Source organism: Salminus brasiliensis, chromosome 7 (assembly GCF_030463535.1).
Source record: "Salminus brasiliensis chromosome 7, fSalBra1.hap2, whole genome shotgun sequence".
NCBI classification, from domain to species: Eukaryota; Metazoa; Chordata; class Actinopteri; order Characiformes; family Bryconidae; genus Salminus; species Salminus brasiliensis.
In genome coordinates, this window is record NC_132884.1 from 24,398,642 (window position 1) to 24,412,574 (window position 13,933).

The 13,933-nt window shown below is 40.6% G+C and overlaps 1 protein-coding gene across 20 annotated transcripts in view; it reads left to right on the plus strand.

Moving 5' to 3' along the window:
* Positions 1-13,933, plus strand: part of dock7 (dedicator of cytokinesis 7) — a 62,680-nt gene that overhangs the window by 42,674 nt on the left and 6,073 nt on the right. For 4 of the 20 annotated variants that reach the window (XM_072684269.1, XM_072684265.1, XM_072684277.1 and 1 more), the window contains 16 exons: positions 282-433; positions 638-807; positions 1,188-1,342; positions 1,984-2,166; positions 2,329-2,485; positions 2,685-2,781; positions 6,008-6,104; positions 7,028-7,075; positions 7,223-7,357; positions 8,145-8,297; positions 8,516-8,674; positions 8,822-8,922; positions 9,059-9,251; positions 9,364-9,507; positions 10,438-10,569; positions 12,124-12,138. In XM_072684269.1, the coding sequence (XP_072540370.1) occupies positions 282-433; positions 638-807; positions 1,188-1,342; positions 1,984-2,166; positions 2,329-2,485; positions 2,685-2,781; positions 6,008-6,104; positions 7,028-7,075; positions 7,223-7,357; positions 8,145-8,297; positions 8,516-8,674; positions 8,822-8,922; positions 9,059-9,251; positions 9,364-9,507; positions 10,438-10,569; positions 12,124-12,138 (2,091 nt within the window). Of the gene's footprint in view, positions 1-281; positions 434-637; positions 808-1,187; positions 1,343-1,983; positions 2,167-2,328; positions 2,486-2,684; positions 2,782-3,436; positions 3,455-5,243; positions 5,298-6,007; positions 6,105-7,027; positions 7,076-7,222; positions 7,358-8,144; positions 8,298-8,515; positions 8,675-8,821; positions 8,923-9,058; positions 9,252-9,363; positions 9,508-10,437; positions 10,570-12,123; positions 12,139-13,933 lie in introns of all 20 variants that reach the window. The other 16 variants (XM_072684274.1, XM_072684279.1, XM_072684284.1 and 13 more) reach the window with 11 other exon arrangements.

A 13,933-nucleotide genomic window follows, 5' to 3' on the forward strand; every position in this document is an offset into this window, starting at 1 on the left:
ACAGTGTTTCTCTTGGGGAATGTCACACTCTAGTAATGAAAGCTGGGAAACTGATGTTTTTGAGAAGATATTTAGTTAGATATTTAGAGTGGACAACATTTTTATACCACAACAAAACCTACTAAATGTGACAAATCTGCTACGATTTGTATATTAAATGCCAGTACTTTGCTTGGTTTATCCAACATTTTAATAGTGTTGGATATGTACATCATTTAGAGGCTTAAATTGTCTCCAACACAATATGCAATTAAAATTTCACCTTCTCCCTTGTTCTTCAGAGCTCTGGGTTCTCCACCCATGTGCAGGACCAGAAGATTGCTAACATGTTTGAGTTATCAGTTCCATTCAGAGAGCAGCACTACCTGGCTGGTTTAGTTCTGACTGAACTTGCTGTCATTCTGGACCCGGAAGCCGATGGGTTAGTACACTGGTGTGTGTCGTGTCATCTCATCTCCATACTTCACACTGTGTCTTGTCTAATATCCATCCACATATTAGGCATGCCGGATAGATTTCTTCATTTCTGAAATGTAAAAATATGGACTTGGCACGTCGTGAGGGACATGTTAGATATATGCCGTATTGTAGGTGGTGGTTATCAGATGTTCACCAAGTTCTCCTTGTTTGTGTGTAGGATGTTCGGCCTGCACAAGAAGGTGATCAGTGTGGTCCATAACCTGCTATCCAGCCATGATTCTGACCCCCGGTATGCTGACCCTGAGGTCAAAGCCAGGGTAGCCATGCTCTATTTGCCTCTCATTGGGATCGTGATGGAAACTCTTCCCCAGCTCCATGACTTCACAGGTGTGTTTATAAAAACAACAAACAAACAAACAAAAAAAATGTTCAGATATCAAGTATGTGAATAAGTAGTATAGAATAGCTGCTTGGACATGTCACACGCCTATTTACCACCCTGTTATTTTACCCCAAAATGAAACACGCTAATTTTGGTTTCACATAGGGCTTTTGGAAAAAAAGATAAGCTCTGCTTTTATTGGCTGGATGATTTTATTTATTTTTTTTATTAGTAGTAAGTCAGATGTTCAAAAAATAAGTCCAACTTTACATGTTACTATAACTTTTCCTGAAAAAAACATGCTGAAGTTAAAGCAGATATGCTGCATTCATTCACAGCAAGAAATGCGTTGGATTCTTGTTGATGTGTTTTGACCCTCTTTCAGAATCACATAACCAGTGGGGCCGTCCTGGTGGGCCTGGAACAGACGAACAGGAGTCTGAAGGCAACAGCATGATCAGTCAGACTGTAGCCATGGCCATAGCAGGAACGTCTGTTCCACAGATGTCCCGGCCAAGCAGCTTCCTTCTCAATCCGCAGGTAGTATGACCTAGCCTGATGAAGGGGTGTGATGGAGGGTGTATTAGATAAAAATAAAGATTAATATGTCTCTATATTTCTCACGATGGATGCTTATGCTCTGTCAGAGGTAGGTAGGTTAGACAGATACTGATTAGACTAGCTCCAAGTAGCTCAGCAGACCAAGACGCTGACGCTACGACCCTAGGACCGTGAGTTACAATTCCGAGTCATACTGCTTTTACCATCAGCGGCCAGAGCCTGAGAGAGCACAAATGGCCATCCTCTGGGTAGGTAGATGGCGCTCTGTCCCCTCATCACTGTAATTGTGATGCTGGCCGGCACAGGCATCTATTGACTGCTCTATCCGGCGCATTCCGTATTAGCTGCCTAGTGATGCTGCATTGGCTGCAGTTTGAAAGAGGCAGTGCCTGACTTCACATGTATTGGAGAAGGCATGTGCTTGTCTTCAACCTCCTAGTGTCCTCACCCTCCTAGGGGCTTGTAAGTGAGTGAGTGGGTGGGTTAACTGGCTCAGCTAAATAGGGTAAATTGAAAAATTACAGCTAAATAGAAAATTAATAATAAAAAAAAAAAAGAAAAAAGGTTGAACGATATTGATATTGAGAGTGTTTGTGACCTCCTATCTACTTTTCTCCTAGGCCACCCGTCAGCATGGCACTTTCTCTCCTGAGTCCAGCCGCAGCCTGCTCATCTGTTTGCTGTGGGTTCTGAAGAACGCTGATGAGATGGTTCTGCAGAAGTGGTTCACTGACCTTTCTGTATCTCAGCTGAACCGCCTGCTGGACATGCTCTACCTCTGTGTGTCCTGCTTTGAGTACAAGGTAACACTACAGATTCTTGGTGGACTGAATCACAAACACCTTTTATCAGCATGGTTTACCTTAACAAACGTGTTACAGTGAACAAACCAAGCAATTCAATGAACCAGGTAAAGTAATGCTCGTGTGGCTTTTCTTTTTTTGTCCATCCATCTCATAAAAAAGACCCATTTTATGTTCATGCAGGGAAAGAAAGCATTTGAGCGCATGAATAGTTTAACCTTCAAGAAGTCTAAAGACATGAAAGCCAAGCTGGAGGAGGCCATCCTGGGAAGTATCGGAGCCAGGCAGGAGATGGTACGACGCAGCCGAGGACAACTGGGTAAGTGCGGAGGGGTCTAGCTTTCTCACTTTATTTTTGAGTGTTTCTTATCTGATATCTAGCCCTTAGAATAGACCTACTTTATTGATTTCCAAGGAAATTGCAGATATTAACATGTAAGTAGGAGGTTTCATGAAGTAGCTTTTCCGAAATCGTTTTTAAAATGTATTTCTCTTTTTTTTTTTCTTCCCCCCTTTAGAGCGCAGTCCATCAGGCAGTGCCTTTGGCAGTCAGGAGAACCTGCGCTGGAGGAAAGACATGACACACTGGCGTCAAAACAGTGAAAAGATGGACAAGTATGACTACTTATGCCATCCTTATGTGTCTTTGGTTGTTTCATATATAGTTTATTTTTGTTAATAGATCCTTTGTAAAAGGCCTGTAGAGTAAATGCACAGATTTAGAAGACATACAGCTACTTTGAATTATACATTAAATCCTGACTTCTCAGTTCACAGCAAAGGTTGAAGCTTAAGAATTGTGGGAATCATGGTCTGGCTTTTGGATTTAGCTTGTTTTGTGTAATGTGTCCATAGTTCCTTACACAATATTGTCTTATATATTCAATCCATCATTTAAGATTTTATGATCATGGTCATTCTGAGAAATATTCAATGTTGCTATTAGCCGGTCATTGTCAGTGGTATATATTGCAGTAGTATCTGCTGCAGAACTGTTTACTTTGACTTTGACTTGGTTGAACTAAGTCTTCTGCTTCATTGACACTTTAAATTCACACAATTTTACATTTAAACAGTAGATCTATTCAGTGTTTTGTATTGTTCTTTGCATAAATGCACTCCCAAGTATCAATCAGTTCTCTTATTTGAAACTTTACAGTCATCCCATTTTTCTTCAGTTTAGAGAACATGGCATATTACACTCAATGAAGCATGTGGTGTGGAATAACTCCTCCATTTGACCTTGTTCTTCTATGTACTGTGTGTTTAGGGGGCAGAAATCAGTCAGGTATTGTACATCTGTAGTGTGCCACGCTTTCAAACAACCCCCCCTCTTACTACCCCTCAAGTTTAAAGAATTCATCCTCCCCTCCCCTCCCCTGCTCCTCTTTACTGGTGTTTGGAGTGGTGTAGCTGAAGTTTGGCTGTGGTGTCTAATTAACTGATTATTAATAGCATTAATAACTTGAGCATTCTCAGGGTCTGGTGTGCTTTTGTCTACTTGGAAAAAGGGTGCTTGCTTGGGTGGTGTTATTTTGTCCCGTTCAACATTCTAACAAGCAAAACTAAGCACCTAGGCCTTTGTTTCTAGAGTCAGTCAAGTGATGTTTTAAAGTGAGTTGATTGTGCATAAATGTACTGATGAAACCTGATGAAGCCTCTTGCAGCTGAATCCTTATGGTGTTTGGGATTTACCAAATGTCTGCAAAACACCACACAAATACACGTAATAGATTCTTAGTGGGGGGAAAAAAATTGTAAGTGGCTTCAGCAGCGCAGCTGTATAGTTGACACCCAGTGACAAGGATTTGGGATTAAAGGAGAAGTTTATGAGCATCAAGTGTCACAAAATAAATCAGCTTATCCTCTTATGCCTGTCTAGATTCTCTCCCTGGCTCACTCCCCATGAGAATTCACATTGGAGTGAATTTGTGTTGGTTATAATAAACTGAATTGAAGGGGCGGTTCATCAGCGTAGTGTTTGTTAAATGCTATGTAATACTAATACAAATGTGCTTAGACGGGTAGCCTTACCATTTGCACCAGGTCGAAAGTATTAGGACACCTCCTCATTCATTGTTTAACCGGAAATTAAGGGTATTGGAACAACTCTCTCTGTTGTCCAGGGAAGGCTTTCTAATAGCGTTATCTAAAAATGTTGCTTTAGTAAGGCATGTATGTTACTTGCATGCCTGCTATGACCTAAAAGTTTTATTCTGTTTATTTATTTATTTATTTATTTTAAATAGAGACGTCTTAAAAATGACAAATGGTGCCGAGCAAACCCAGCTAGCTTGATTCTAACATAGCTAGCTACCAAAAACGAGCTACCTCATTTCTTTTTTTTTTATGTCTTAATATGATTTGCTTGAAGTAAAATTAGCTTGAAGACCATTTTAAATCTAAAAACCTGTTCAGTCATGTAGAATCTATAATCGATAGTGATTGATGACTGTGTGTTGGGCAGAACCTGTGTGTGATGTGAGCATAAATGTGTACCTTAGCCCTCAACCATCCTGTTCCCAAATGTACCAAACCAATACCCACACATTCAGTACTGCTCCTGGAGGCCTAATATCTGCTTACTGCACTCCTTGAGTCTCTTCCCCAAGAAGTCTGACCGTAGCTGTCTGTAAACTTATCAGCATGGCATGATTTTTGGACTTTTTAATAGTTTGAGTTTAAGATTCTGCTTAGAGACATGACCCAGCGTAGCATTCCTGATGTGTAACTATGTATTGCAGTCACTGTAGAGTACCTGCATCACTAACTTCTAGACAAAACCAGAGAAAGCCTGTATTCACAGTGTGCCTCCATGTGCATAGCTGTGCACCTTTCCTTTAAGCTTTGCTTCATTATGTAGTATTAGCCTACAGAATGTTTCCCAGTCTCCTGTAACCATGGCATTCCCATGTCTGCTTTTTTAACAACGGTTTCTCTGCTGGAGGTGTGTGGTTGGGTGCTGGCTCCCCCCTCTCTCTGTGCGCTGTTAATATGTGGGGTTCTGAAGCAGCTCTTGGGGTATTGAACTGTGTTTGTGTGTGTGGCCTGTTTTGAATGAGCGGTGTGCTGTGCAGGTTTAAGGGAACCCTACTGCGCAATGGGAGAAGCCAGGATCCTATATTAGTTAGGTTTGTAAGCTCATTAGATGAATTTATATATGCAGTTTCTCATAAACCCTGTGACCCCCTCAGGCCCACTGTACATCAGCTATATTAGAGGTATACATAAAGAATCTTTAGATTCTAGATACAATAATCAAATTAACTGAAAAAAATAATAATTGAAAGTGGCTCAGAATATTGCGAGACACTACTTATTTGTGCTTTTAAAACTACAAGTGATAGTTTGGTCAAAAAAAAAAATACACATTTATACAATTTCTACTTTACACCAACTAGAGTTGCGCAACCAAAACATGTGTTGTGTGTAAAAGTAAGCTGTAAAGCTAAAATAACAGCAGTTGCTTGGATTTTGCCTGTGCTGCTGCTCATTCTTACTGGAAAACTTAATGCAGTTCAAATGTGTGATGGTTTAGACAGGCCTTAACATTAGTCTTGTAGCTAATGCAGAGAAAAATGTAAGTACTGAACATGTTTTGGCTGATCATCAACTGTTTGTGGAGGAAATTGTATACATTTGTTCTCTGGCCACACTATAACTTTTATAAGTACAGTGGACTGTGTTCTGTTCGGACCTGTATACAGAGGGTGTGTCCGTCTGTGTACAGCGACTTGAATGTTCGTGCAGAAGGATGCTGTAGCATTCAAGGGACCCTTTCGCTTCTGAGTTGAACTCTCAGATTTAAGTGATTCTAAAAATGCTTTTTTCCCTTTGGCAGAACCAGGGCTGAGCTGGAGCACGAAGCCCTTATAGATGGCAACTTGGCAACAGAGGCGAATCTTATCATCTTAGACACTCTGGAAATCATAGTGCAGGTACACTATCCTAATTTCATTAAATACATTGTGACACTGGGTGGATGTAATGATTTTGAGGCCCTGTGCAAAAGGCAGGAAATTGCCTTATCCCCAGAATATGGATTTTTAAAAGAATATATTAATTCAGGTTCTCATTCACCTTATTTCACCACACCCACTTTCAAGAGTTTGTGTTAGAATTTCTGTATCTTATTCAAAGTGAACGTAGTCTGAAGGAGGCTACTGCAGTGGACACTGATCATAAAGTGGCTTGTCATGCTAACCCAACATTCCAGCAGGCTATTTAACTTATCTTTATTTAGAGCTAATTGACTGAGCTGTTAGAGCTAGATTTTGTACACAACACAGAAAGAGTGAGTGTTGCGGGGCACCATAACGAAAGAAGAGGACCTGCGTCTGTGGTTGAACACTCTACATTTAAAGCCTCCATCCGAACATCCATGTGTCTGCTCCCACCATTATATGGAGGGAAAACTAGCCATAACCAGGTAATTTTTCTGGGTAAGATTTTTTTTCCTCCATAAAATGGTAAGGGCAGACGTATAGAAGTTCAGGTGGATGTTTTACACTTAGTGCCTTCAGACAGTCCTCCTCTTTTGAAGGCGGTGGATAGTTATGTGGTGCCCCACAACACTCAAGCTAAATTCTCCTCTTTTTCCAATTATCATGACCCCCTCTAACTCGGCATACTACACCACTCATTGCATGCATATTAGCGCTGGGGTTGTAATCTGGATGAATGGATCCGCTGTTGTAAACATTTGTTTTAAATATTTGTCTTACATTTATGGGGCAACAGGCCTCAGGTACTTGTTCAGATGTTTTTCACATCACTGTTTTCGGCCTGAACTGACAGTGAGTCACAGTGGTTCTGGAGATCACTTGCATTCATCTTTCTTTTTATCTTCATGAATGAATAGTGGCTATTATCAGGAGTGTCGGGCACAAACAACAAAACAATTTCAGTGGCAAGTAACAGCTATATTAAAATGTTTATATTTCAAAACAAAATGAATGAATGAAAAAAATCAGGCTAGGTTGCTGAAATTGCTAGGAAAACTAAACATGGCGGTCTTTGATCAGTAGTAATGACTTAACTCTTGCATCCTATACAGACTGTGTCTGTGACTGAGTCGAAGGAGAGCATTCTGGGAGGGGTCCTCAAGGTCCTGCTTCACAGTATGGCATGCAACCAGAGTGCCCTCTATCTGCAGCACTGTTTCGCAACACAAAGAGCCCTTGTGTCAAAGGTGAGAACAGATCTGTAGGTCACATCACTGTCCAGGAGGAATGTTCAAATCGAAGATGCATTTTAATGCATACATAAAAAAAGCAAAATTATGATTTAACTACAGTTGATTTTCAGAATTTAAATAATAATATAACCAGTTATTTTATTACCCATTCATTTGAAACGTTGTTCAGGCATAAATTGCAAAAAAAAAAATTTTCATTGTCTATATTTTACTACTGTGAAAAACAGTCATTTTACTTTGTGTATTCATTGTATTGTTACGCAGTAACACACATGAGGGAGTTCTTATTGGTTGTCCTGTATTGTGCCAAAGCAGTCCAAGCTGAAACACTCATAAAGCCGTGGCTACACCAGGTTTTTGCCGGTGATTTCCCATGAGCAGTTAGCTATGCTGAATGATTTTGCATCAGTGACTTGCAATGCATTTTGAGTGTGAAATTTTCCACCACTTTCAGCATTGATGAAACTTGCATTCATGACCAATAGGGCACTTGCTCTTGCTGCGCTGACCTCTAAATGAGCAGCGCAGCTCTGCCAGGACACTGTATTATCATCTTTATTGTAGTTGGCCAGTATTTAATTGCCTAATTTATCTTCTCAGCTGAGGGGACCTACATTTTGCTAGGTTTTTAGTTTTTTAACTGCAAATGTGCTGATTTAACGGCCAGAACTGAACAGCTGTAAGCTTTGAGTTGCTCAAATGAATTAACAGAAAGTTGTTTGACACAAAATACATGCATGATGATGTTCCTTTGTATTTTGTGTGTGTGCTTTGCATGCAGTTTCCAGAGTTGCTGTTTGAGGAGGAGACTGAGCAGTGTGCTGATCTGTGTCTGCGTCTTTTGAGGAATTGCAGCAGTAGCATCAGCACCATCCGAGCACACGCTAGCGCCTCCCTTTACCTGCTAATGAGACAGAACTTTGAGATTGGAAATGTGAGTGTATTACGTCCTAACACCACTGACTTCCTACTGCAGTCCAGAGGACAGTTCAACAATGGCTTCAAGTTCAGAGTTTAAACTCCATATTAATTATTTGTAAGAAAAGGTTAAAGATTCCTGACTGGGGCTTGATGAACATTATGGGGCTTGATGAACATTACCTCTTTTTTTGAAGAGGACTAATTTGATATTTTTTTGTTTTGGTCCTGTAGAACTTTGCCCGAGTGAAGATGCAGGTGACCATGTCCCTGTCGTCTCTGGTGGGCACGTCTCAGAACTTTAACGAAGAGTTTCTGCGGCGATCACTCAAAACCATTCTCACTTATGCTGAGGAGGACCTGGAGCTCCGTGAGACCACCTTCCCTGAACAGGTCAGTCAGAAATTGCTGTTTCCCAGAATGTGATGGAACCTAGGATATTTAAGACACATATTTTGAGATCTTTTATCATTATTATTTTATTTTGTGTATTATTATTATTATTATTATCAATATTATTGCTTTGTTTTTGTGTTTCAGGTTCAGGACCTGGTGTTTAATCTACACATGATTTTGTCCGACACAGTAAAGATGAAGGAGCATCAAGAGGATCCAGAAATGCTTATTGATCTGATGTACAGGTGGAGATCACTGAAATATCTTGCTGCTTGCTTCTGGTTAAATTCAGCCTTCTGTTCTAGATTTGTTCCGTGTCATGATAAGACAAGTGTAAAACTGCGTATCTTTATAACAATCAGTCATCTTTTTTAACTTTAGAATTGCTAAGGGTTATCAGACATCTCCAGACCTGCGGCTGACGTGGCTGCAGAACATGGCAGGGAAGCACTCGGAGAGGAATAATCATGCAGAAGCAGCCCAGTGTCTGGTCCACAGTGCCGCCCTGGTGGCAGAGTACCTCAGTATGCTAGAGGACCGAAAATACCTGCCTGTGGGCTGTGTAACCTTCCAGGTACTTAATCCATCCCTAACAGTCACATCTACCAAGTAGTTTTCAACATTTTATGTTTTGTTTTTTTTGTTTTTTTATTGTTGGATTTCATTGTCTCTCTCTTTTGCCTCAGAATATCTCTTCCAACGTGCTGGAAGAGTCGGCGGTGTCTGACGATGTGGTCTCACCAGATGAAGAGGGCATATGTTCAGGGAAGTACTTCACCGAGGCTGGTCTGGTGGGTCTACTAGAGCAGGCTGCAGCCTCATTCTCCATGGTGAGAATTCTCCCTTCGCAGATAACATCACTCACTAAATAATAGGGATGTTGTTGTGATTCAACAGTGTGTGCAGTTAGTACCTGATCAGTTCATTTACAGATTTCATCTTTATTTATTCTTTAATGTTACCATATAAAGTATATAGCTCCACTTACATGTCCATTTAGTTCAATGTGACACAAAATATCAGCTCTTGTGTCTTAACATTTCCTGTGGTTTTACCTTGGAAAAACACCTTGGAATGTATAAGATAATACCTAGCTTCCTTTTTGGGTAAAAGTAAAAAAGTGCCATATTTAAGTACCTGATTATGTCATTTATACTAAGATCAAATCAGAGATTCATATAATTATGCTTACCCTTACAAAGTAACTGGAGACACTGTCTTCGTTGTGATATAGCGACAGGCTGTGTACACGAGGCCATTTTGGTATCCTTCAGAGATGCAGCTCTTGCCATTGATTTCAGTGCATTGACCCCCAACAACATGGACCCCAACTTATGGCAACGTATGGACATTGTGCTCCATTGTTTGTTTAAAAAGTTTGCAAGATAACTTTTGACATCACAACATCTGACATAATCATCCTTGAGTCATGTTAATGCTGAGCAAAGCGGAGATAAAACTAGCAGCTATCATCTTACATCAATGTATGTTATAGTTCAGCTTACAAGGACAGCACAAAGTGCGCTTTAGTCACCTTCTGTAAAGAAGAACCGTAGCCACCATCAGTTTTCGCTCACAAGCATTCGTGTGCATGGGTTTCTTGCTCACGTCAATCCCCCCCACACACCCCTACCACGAAACATCAATGCAGATATCAAAATGTCCTTGTGAAGGTGGCCATTGACCTTGCACTAGGGATCATATTGGGTAAGTGACCTTGTTTTCACTCTGGTTTGCTCTCGCTGTTGTTCTGTCTGCAGGCGGGCATGTACGAGGCAGTGAATGAAGTCTACAAAGTGCTCATTCCCATTCATGAGGCTAACCGGGATGCCAAGAAGCTAGCCACCATTCATGGTAAACTGCAAGAAGCCTTTGGCAAAATTGTGCATCAGGTAAATATGTTCAGACTCACTGTCTGAGGTTCTGTAGCAGTGCTAGCATACGTGCTGGTTTTTACCTCACTGAGCCGGGTCAGTTTACTCACTGGCTATTACAGTATAAGACAACAGGACTTTTTTTACTCCATGTTTTCATAGAAGCATGTGCTATTGTTTATCCTTCCTCTTTTACTCTTGTGCACACATACAGAGCCACCTGAACAGAGCAGCATGTGAAGATGTTTAACCTCCACGCTGTATTATTTGTAAAGGATTATTTGTGCTCTAAGCGTAGTACACACACAGGATTTATGGGGTAGCTTTTTACTTTCCCTGCAAAAAAACAATAATTAAAGGAATAAATCTGTTTTTTAATAATAAGATTTTTCAAAAAATATTATAGGATTATTTAACTTAATTCTAGATGTTTTACTCATTTAAAGTAATTCATAGAAATGATGCAGTATTTACCCAAAACAGTGATTAATAATCTGACAAGATAAATCACTAAATATACTTAAAACAGGGTTTCCATGCATCCTGAAAAATCTGGAAATTGTGACACTATTTCATGGAATTTTTTTAAAATGTTATAAAGGAATTAGTGAGATACTGGAAAAGCTATTGAGCTAATGAAATGTAATCTACTGATGCCCTTACAGTATTTAATTCTTTAAATGGATGGAGATCATTATTTGCCATTGAGGAATAGTACAGCTCTGAAACTAATGAGCCTCACATTGGATAAACACCAAAGGATTTACAGAGGGATGTGCTTGTATTACTAGGTGTAGAATACTATATCCAGTAACCTTGCGTGTAAAACCAGTTTATACTTAGAGTCTTTTATATGCTTATTATATGTACATATACATATGTCATGTATAAAGGTCCTGGAAAATGTTTTGAGTGGGAGCTCTGTAAAACAAGTCACACAATCAACCACTTTACTGAAGGGCTTGACCCGTACCTTTAACCTAAGCAAGTCTTTATGAAGGCTTATTCCAGCAGGTGCATGTTCTCAACGCCTGTTTAGCTTGGACGCTTAGAATAAGCCTTCATGTGTATGTAGGTTTGTCAGTTAAAGCAAATTTATATTTTTACAACAGTTTTGAAATGTGAGATATTAGATAAAATGACTAAATTAAAGATGATTTCTGATGATGTTTTGAAAGAACTGAGATGGGCTGTCAATGCCCCTCTTTTTATCCCCTCTTTTACGCCACCAGTTACAGAATACTTAACACACCCAACACAAACTTCCACACTGACTGTGTAAAGTGCTTTGCATGTCTTTATAACCTGTGGACCTGTACCCGAGGCACTATACCTACTTCCTATGGGAAGACAAACACCTAGTAGGCCCTGCATGGAGCACAGCTAGTCCAGGGTGGGGTGAATGATGTTCTGCATGGGGTGTTCTGAATAATTTCTCTGGAATCAAAATACTTGTGGCTTCCCATAGTGGTGGGCTATGAGGGAACCATGCTGAGCTTTGGACGTGTGTGACTGTGTGACCTGTATGTGGGTGTGTGTGTGTTGATTTGTCCTATATTCTTTGTCACACAGAGCACTGGCTGGGAGGTAGGTGGTGAACCTCATGGTTAAATGCTTGGCCCATATGTGCAAGCTGTGGGTCATTTATCCTGGCTCTCTCTGCTGTGAATTTGATCCATTAACCTTTTTTACGGACGTTGTTTGGCTCCGTCCATCCCTCCATCTCTCCGTCTGTGGGACTGCTGCCGATGGCGTGCAGGCAGCAACCTCCCCTGCTCTCAATCTCTTTTGTTTCATCATTCTTCCTTTCTCTCTCTCTCACTCCCTTTCTCTCCTGTACAGAAGCAGTGTTAACATTGCTGGTTTTGGCAGGCCATGCATGGGAGCCACTGTGTGACACTAATGACGAGTTGTCGAGGAATGCGTCACTTCATTTTCTCTCATCTTCCTCCGTCACTCCCATCCACTTCTCTCTTTCTTCCTCTCTCTCTCTCTCTCTCTCTCTCTCTCTCTCCCTCCATCAGCACGGGAATCAACGTGACTTCACCGCAGTCATCATAAAGCACAGGGTTCGATTTATGCCAAACAGTCTAAAGAATACCCACAGACAAGTGAACACTGAAGCAACATTATAACAAGTCTTCTTGAACTGTACATCGTTGTCAGTGTTGCCATTTTCTTCCGCTGTGGGAGGATGTCAGCGCAAAGGTTACTCAGGGTGGTAGGGGTGGGAGGTGGACCGGTATTAAAGTAAATACTAAAAGAACATTTGTCCTGTGGTTTGCATTTTACCATATTGTGGATACAGTGATGAGCCCAAAATTGCTAAACCAATTAAACTTGAGCTGCTTTGGTCAATATTCTAAACTCAAACAACTGGATCACAATTTAAATATCTACAACATATCCCCATATATATATATATATATATATATATATATATATATATATGGGAATCTTTAAGTACAGGGCATCTTTGTATACATGACCCAGGCGATGCAACTCTTGCATCCAAATGGCAATAAAATCGCCAGAGGACAGACAGGTATAGTGTTTGTCACATGTCATTGTCACATGTTTACACTTACAATAGTGTCCAGACAGTCAAACGGACACTGGCTCTGATTTTAGCTCAAAGTGAAGCAAATTGCCAGCAGCTGGAAACGGAAATATTCAGCGGAGAGTGTTAAATGTCTTCCGAATGATCTTGGACATCACAGTAATGTTCCACAGTTACACAGAGACAGTTACTCCAGCAAAAGCAGGATAGACCTAATACTAATAGTATCAGTCTTGTCCAGTTAGTACAAAAAAAAAAAAGATCCATCCCTCACTCCTACAAAATGGTAAAATGGGCTGTTAGGATGTTTCTGTTTACTGTTTACTGCAGAATTAAATCGACCCCTGAGTTCTGATGTGTGTTTGTGTGTGTATTTGTGTTAATAGCTCAATCTTTTACGGTTTACTGCATGATCAGGACCTCCCTTGACCGTATGGCACGACACTGTCCCGTCCCATAACTGCATGTAATCTGTCGGATGGCGAAGGCTGTACCTGACTCCATTCCCCTGCTCTCTCCACCCCCTCCCCCTTTTCTCCCTGCCTGCTCTTCACCTGTCAGCCTTACTTCCTCCTTGACAGCATGTGCCTGGTTTTTGGGCTTTTGTGTTCTCTCTTTCTTTGTTCAGTGAAAGTTGATTTGTTGTGTTGCGGTTTGTTTTTTCTGTTTGTGTTTTTTGTTTGTCGTTTCGGAGAGATTCCTGGTTCCCTGATTAAAATATATATTCTGTTCTCTCCTTTTTTTCATTCCCCTGGTTGCCGACCCCTCCTCTTCCCACTTTAATTATTGTGTCTTGTGGTAAGTTTCTAGTTTTAGGGTTTA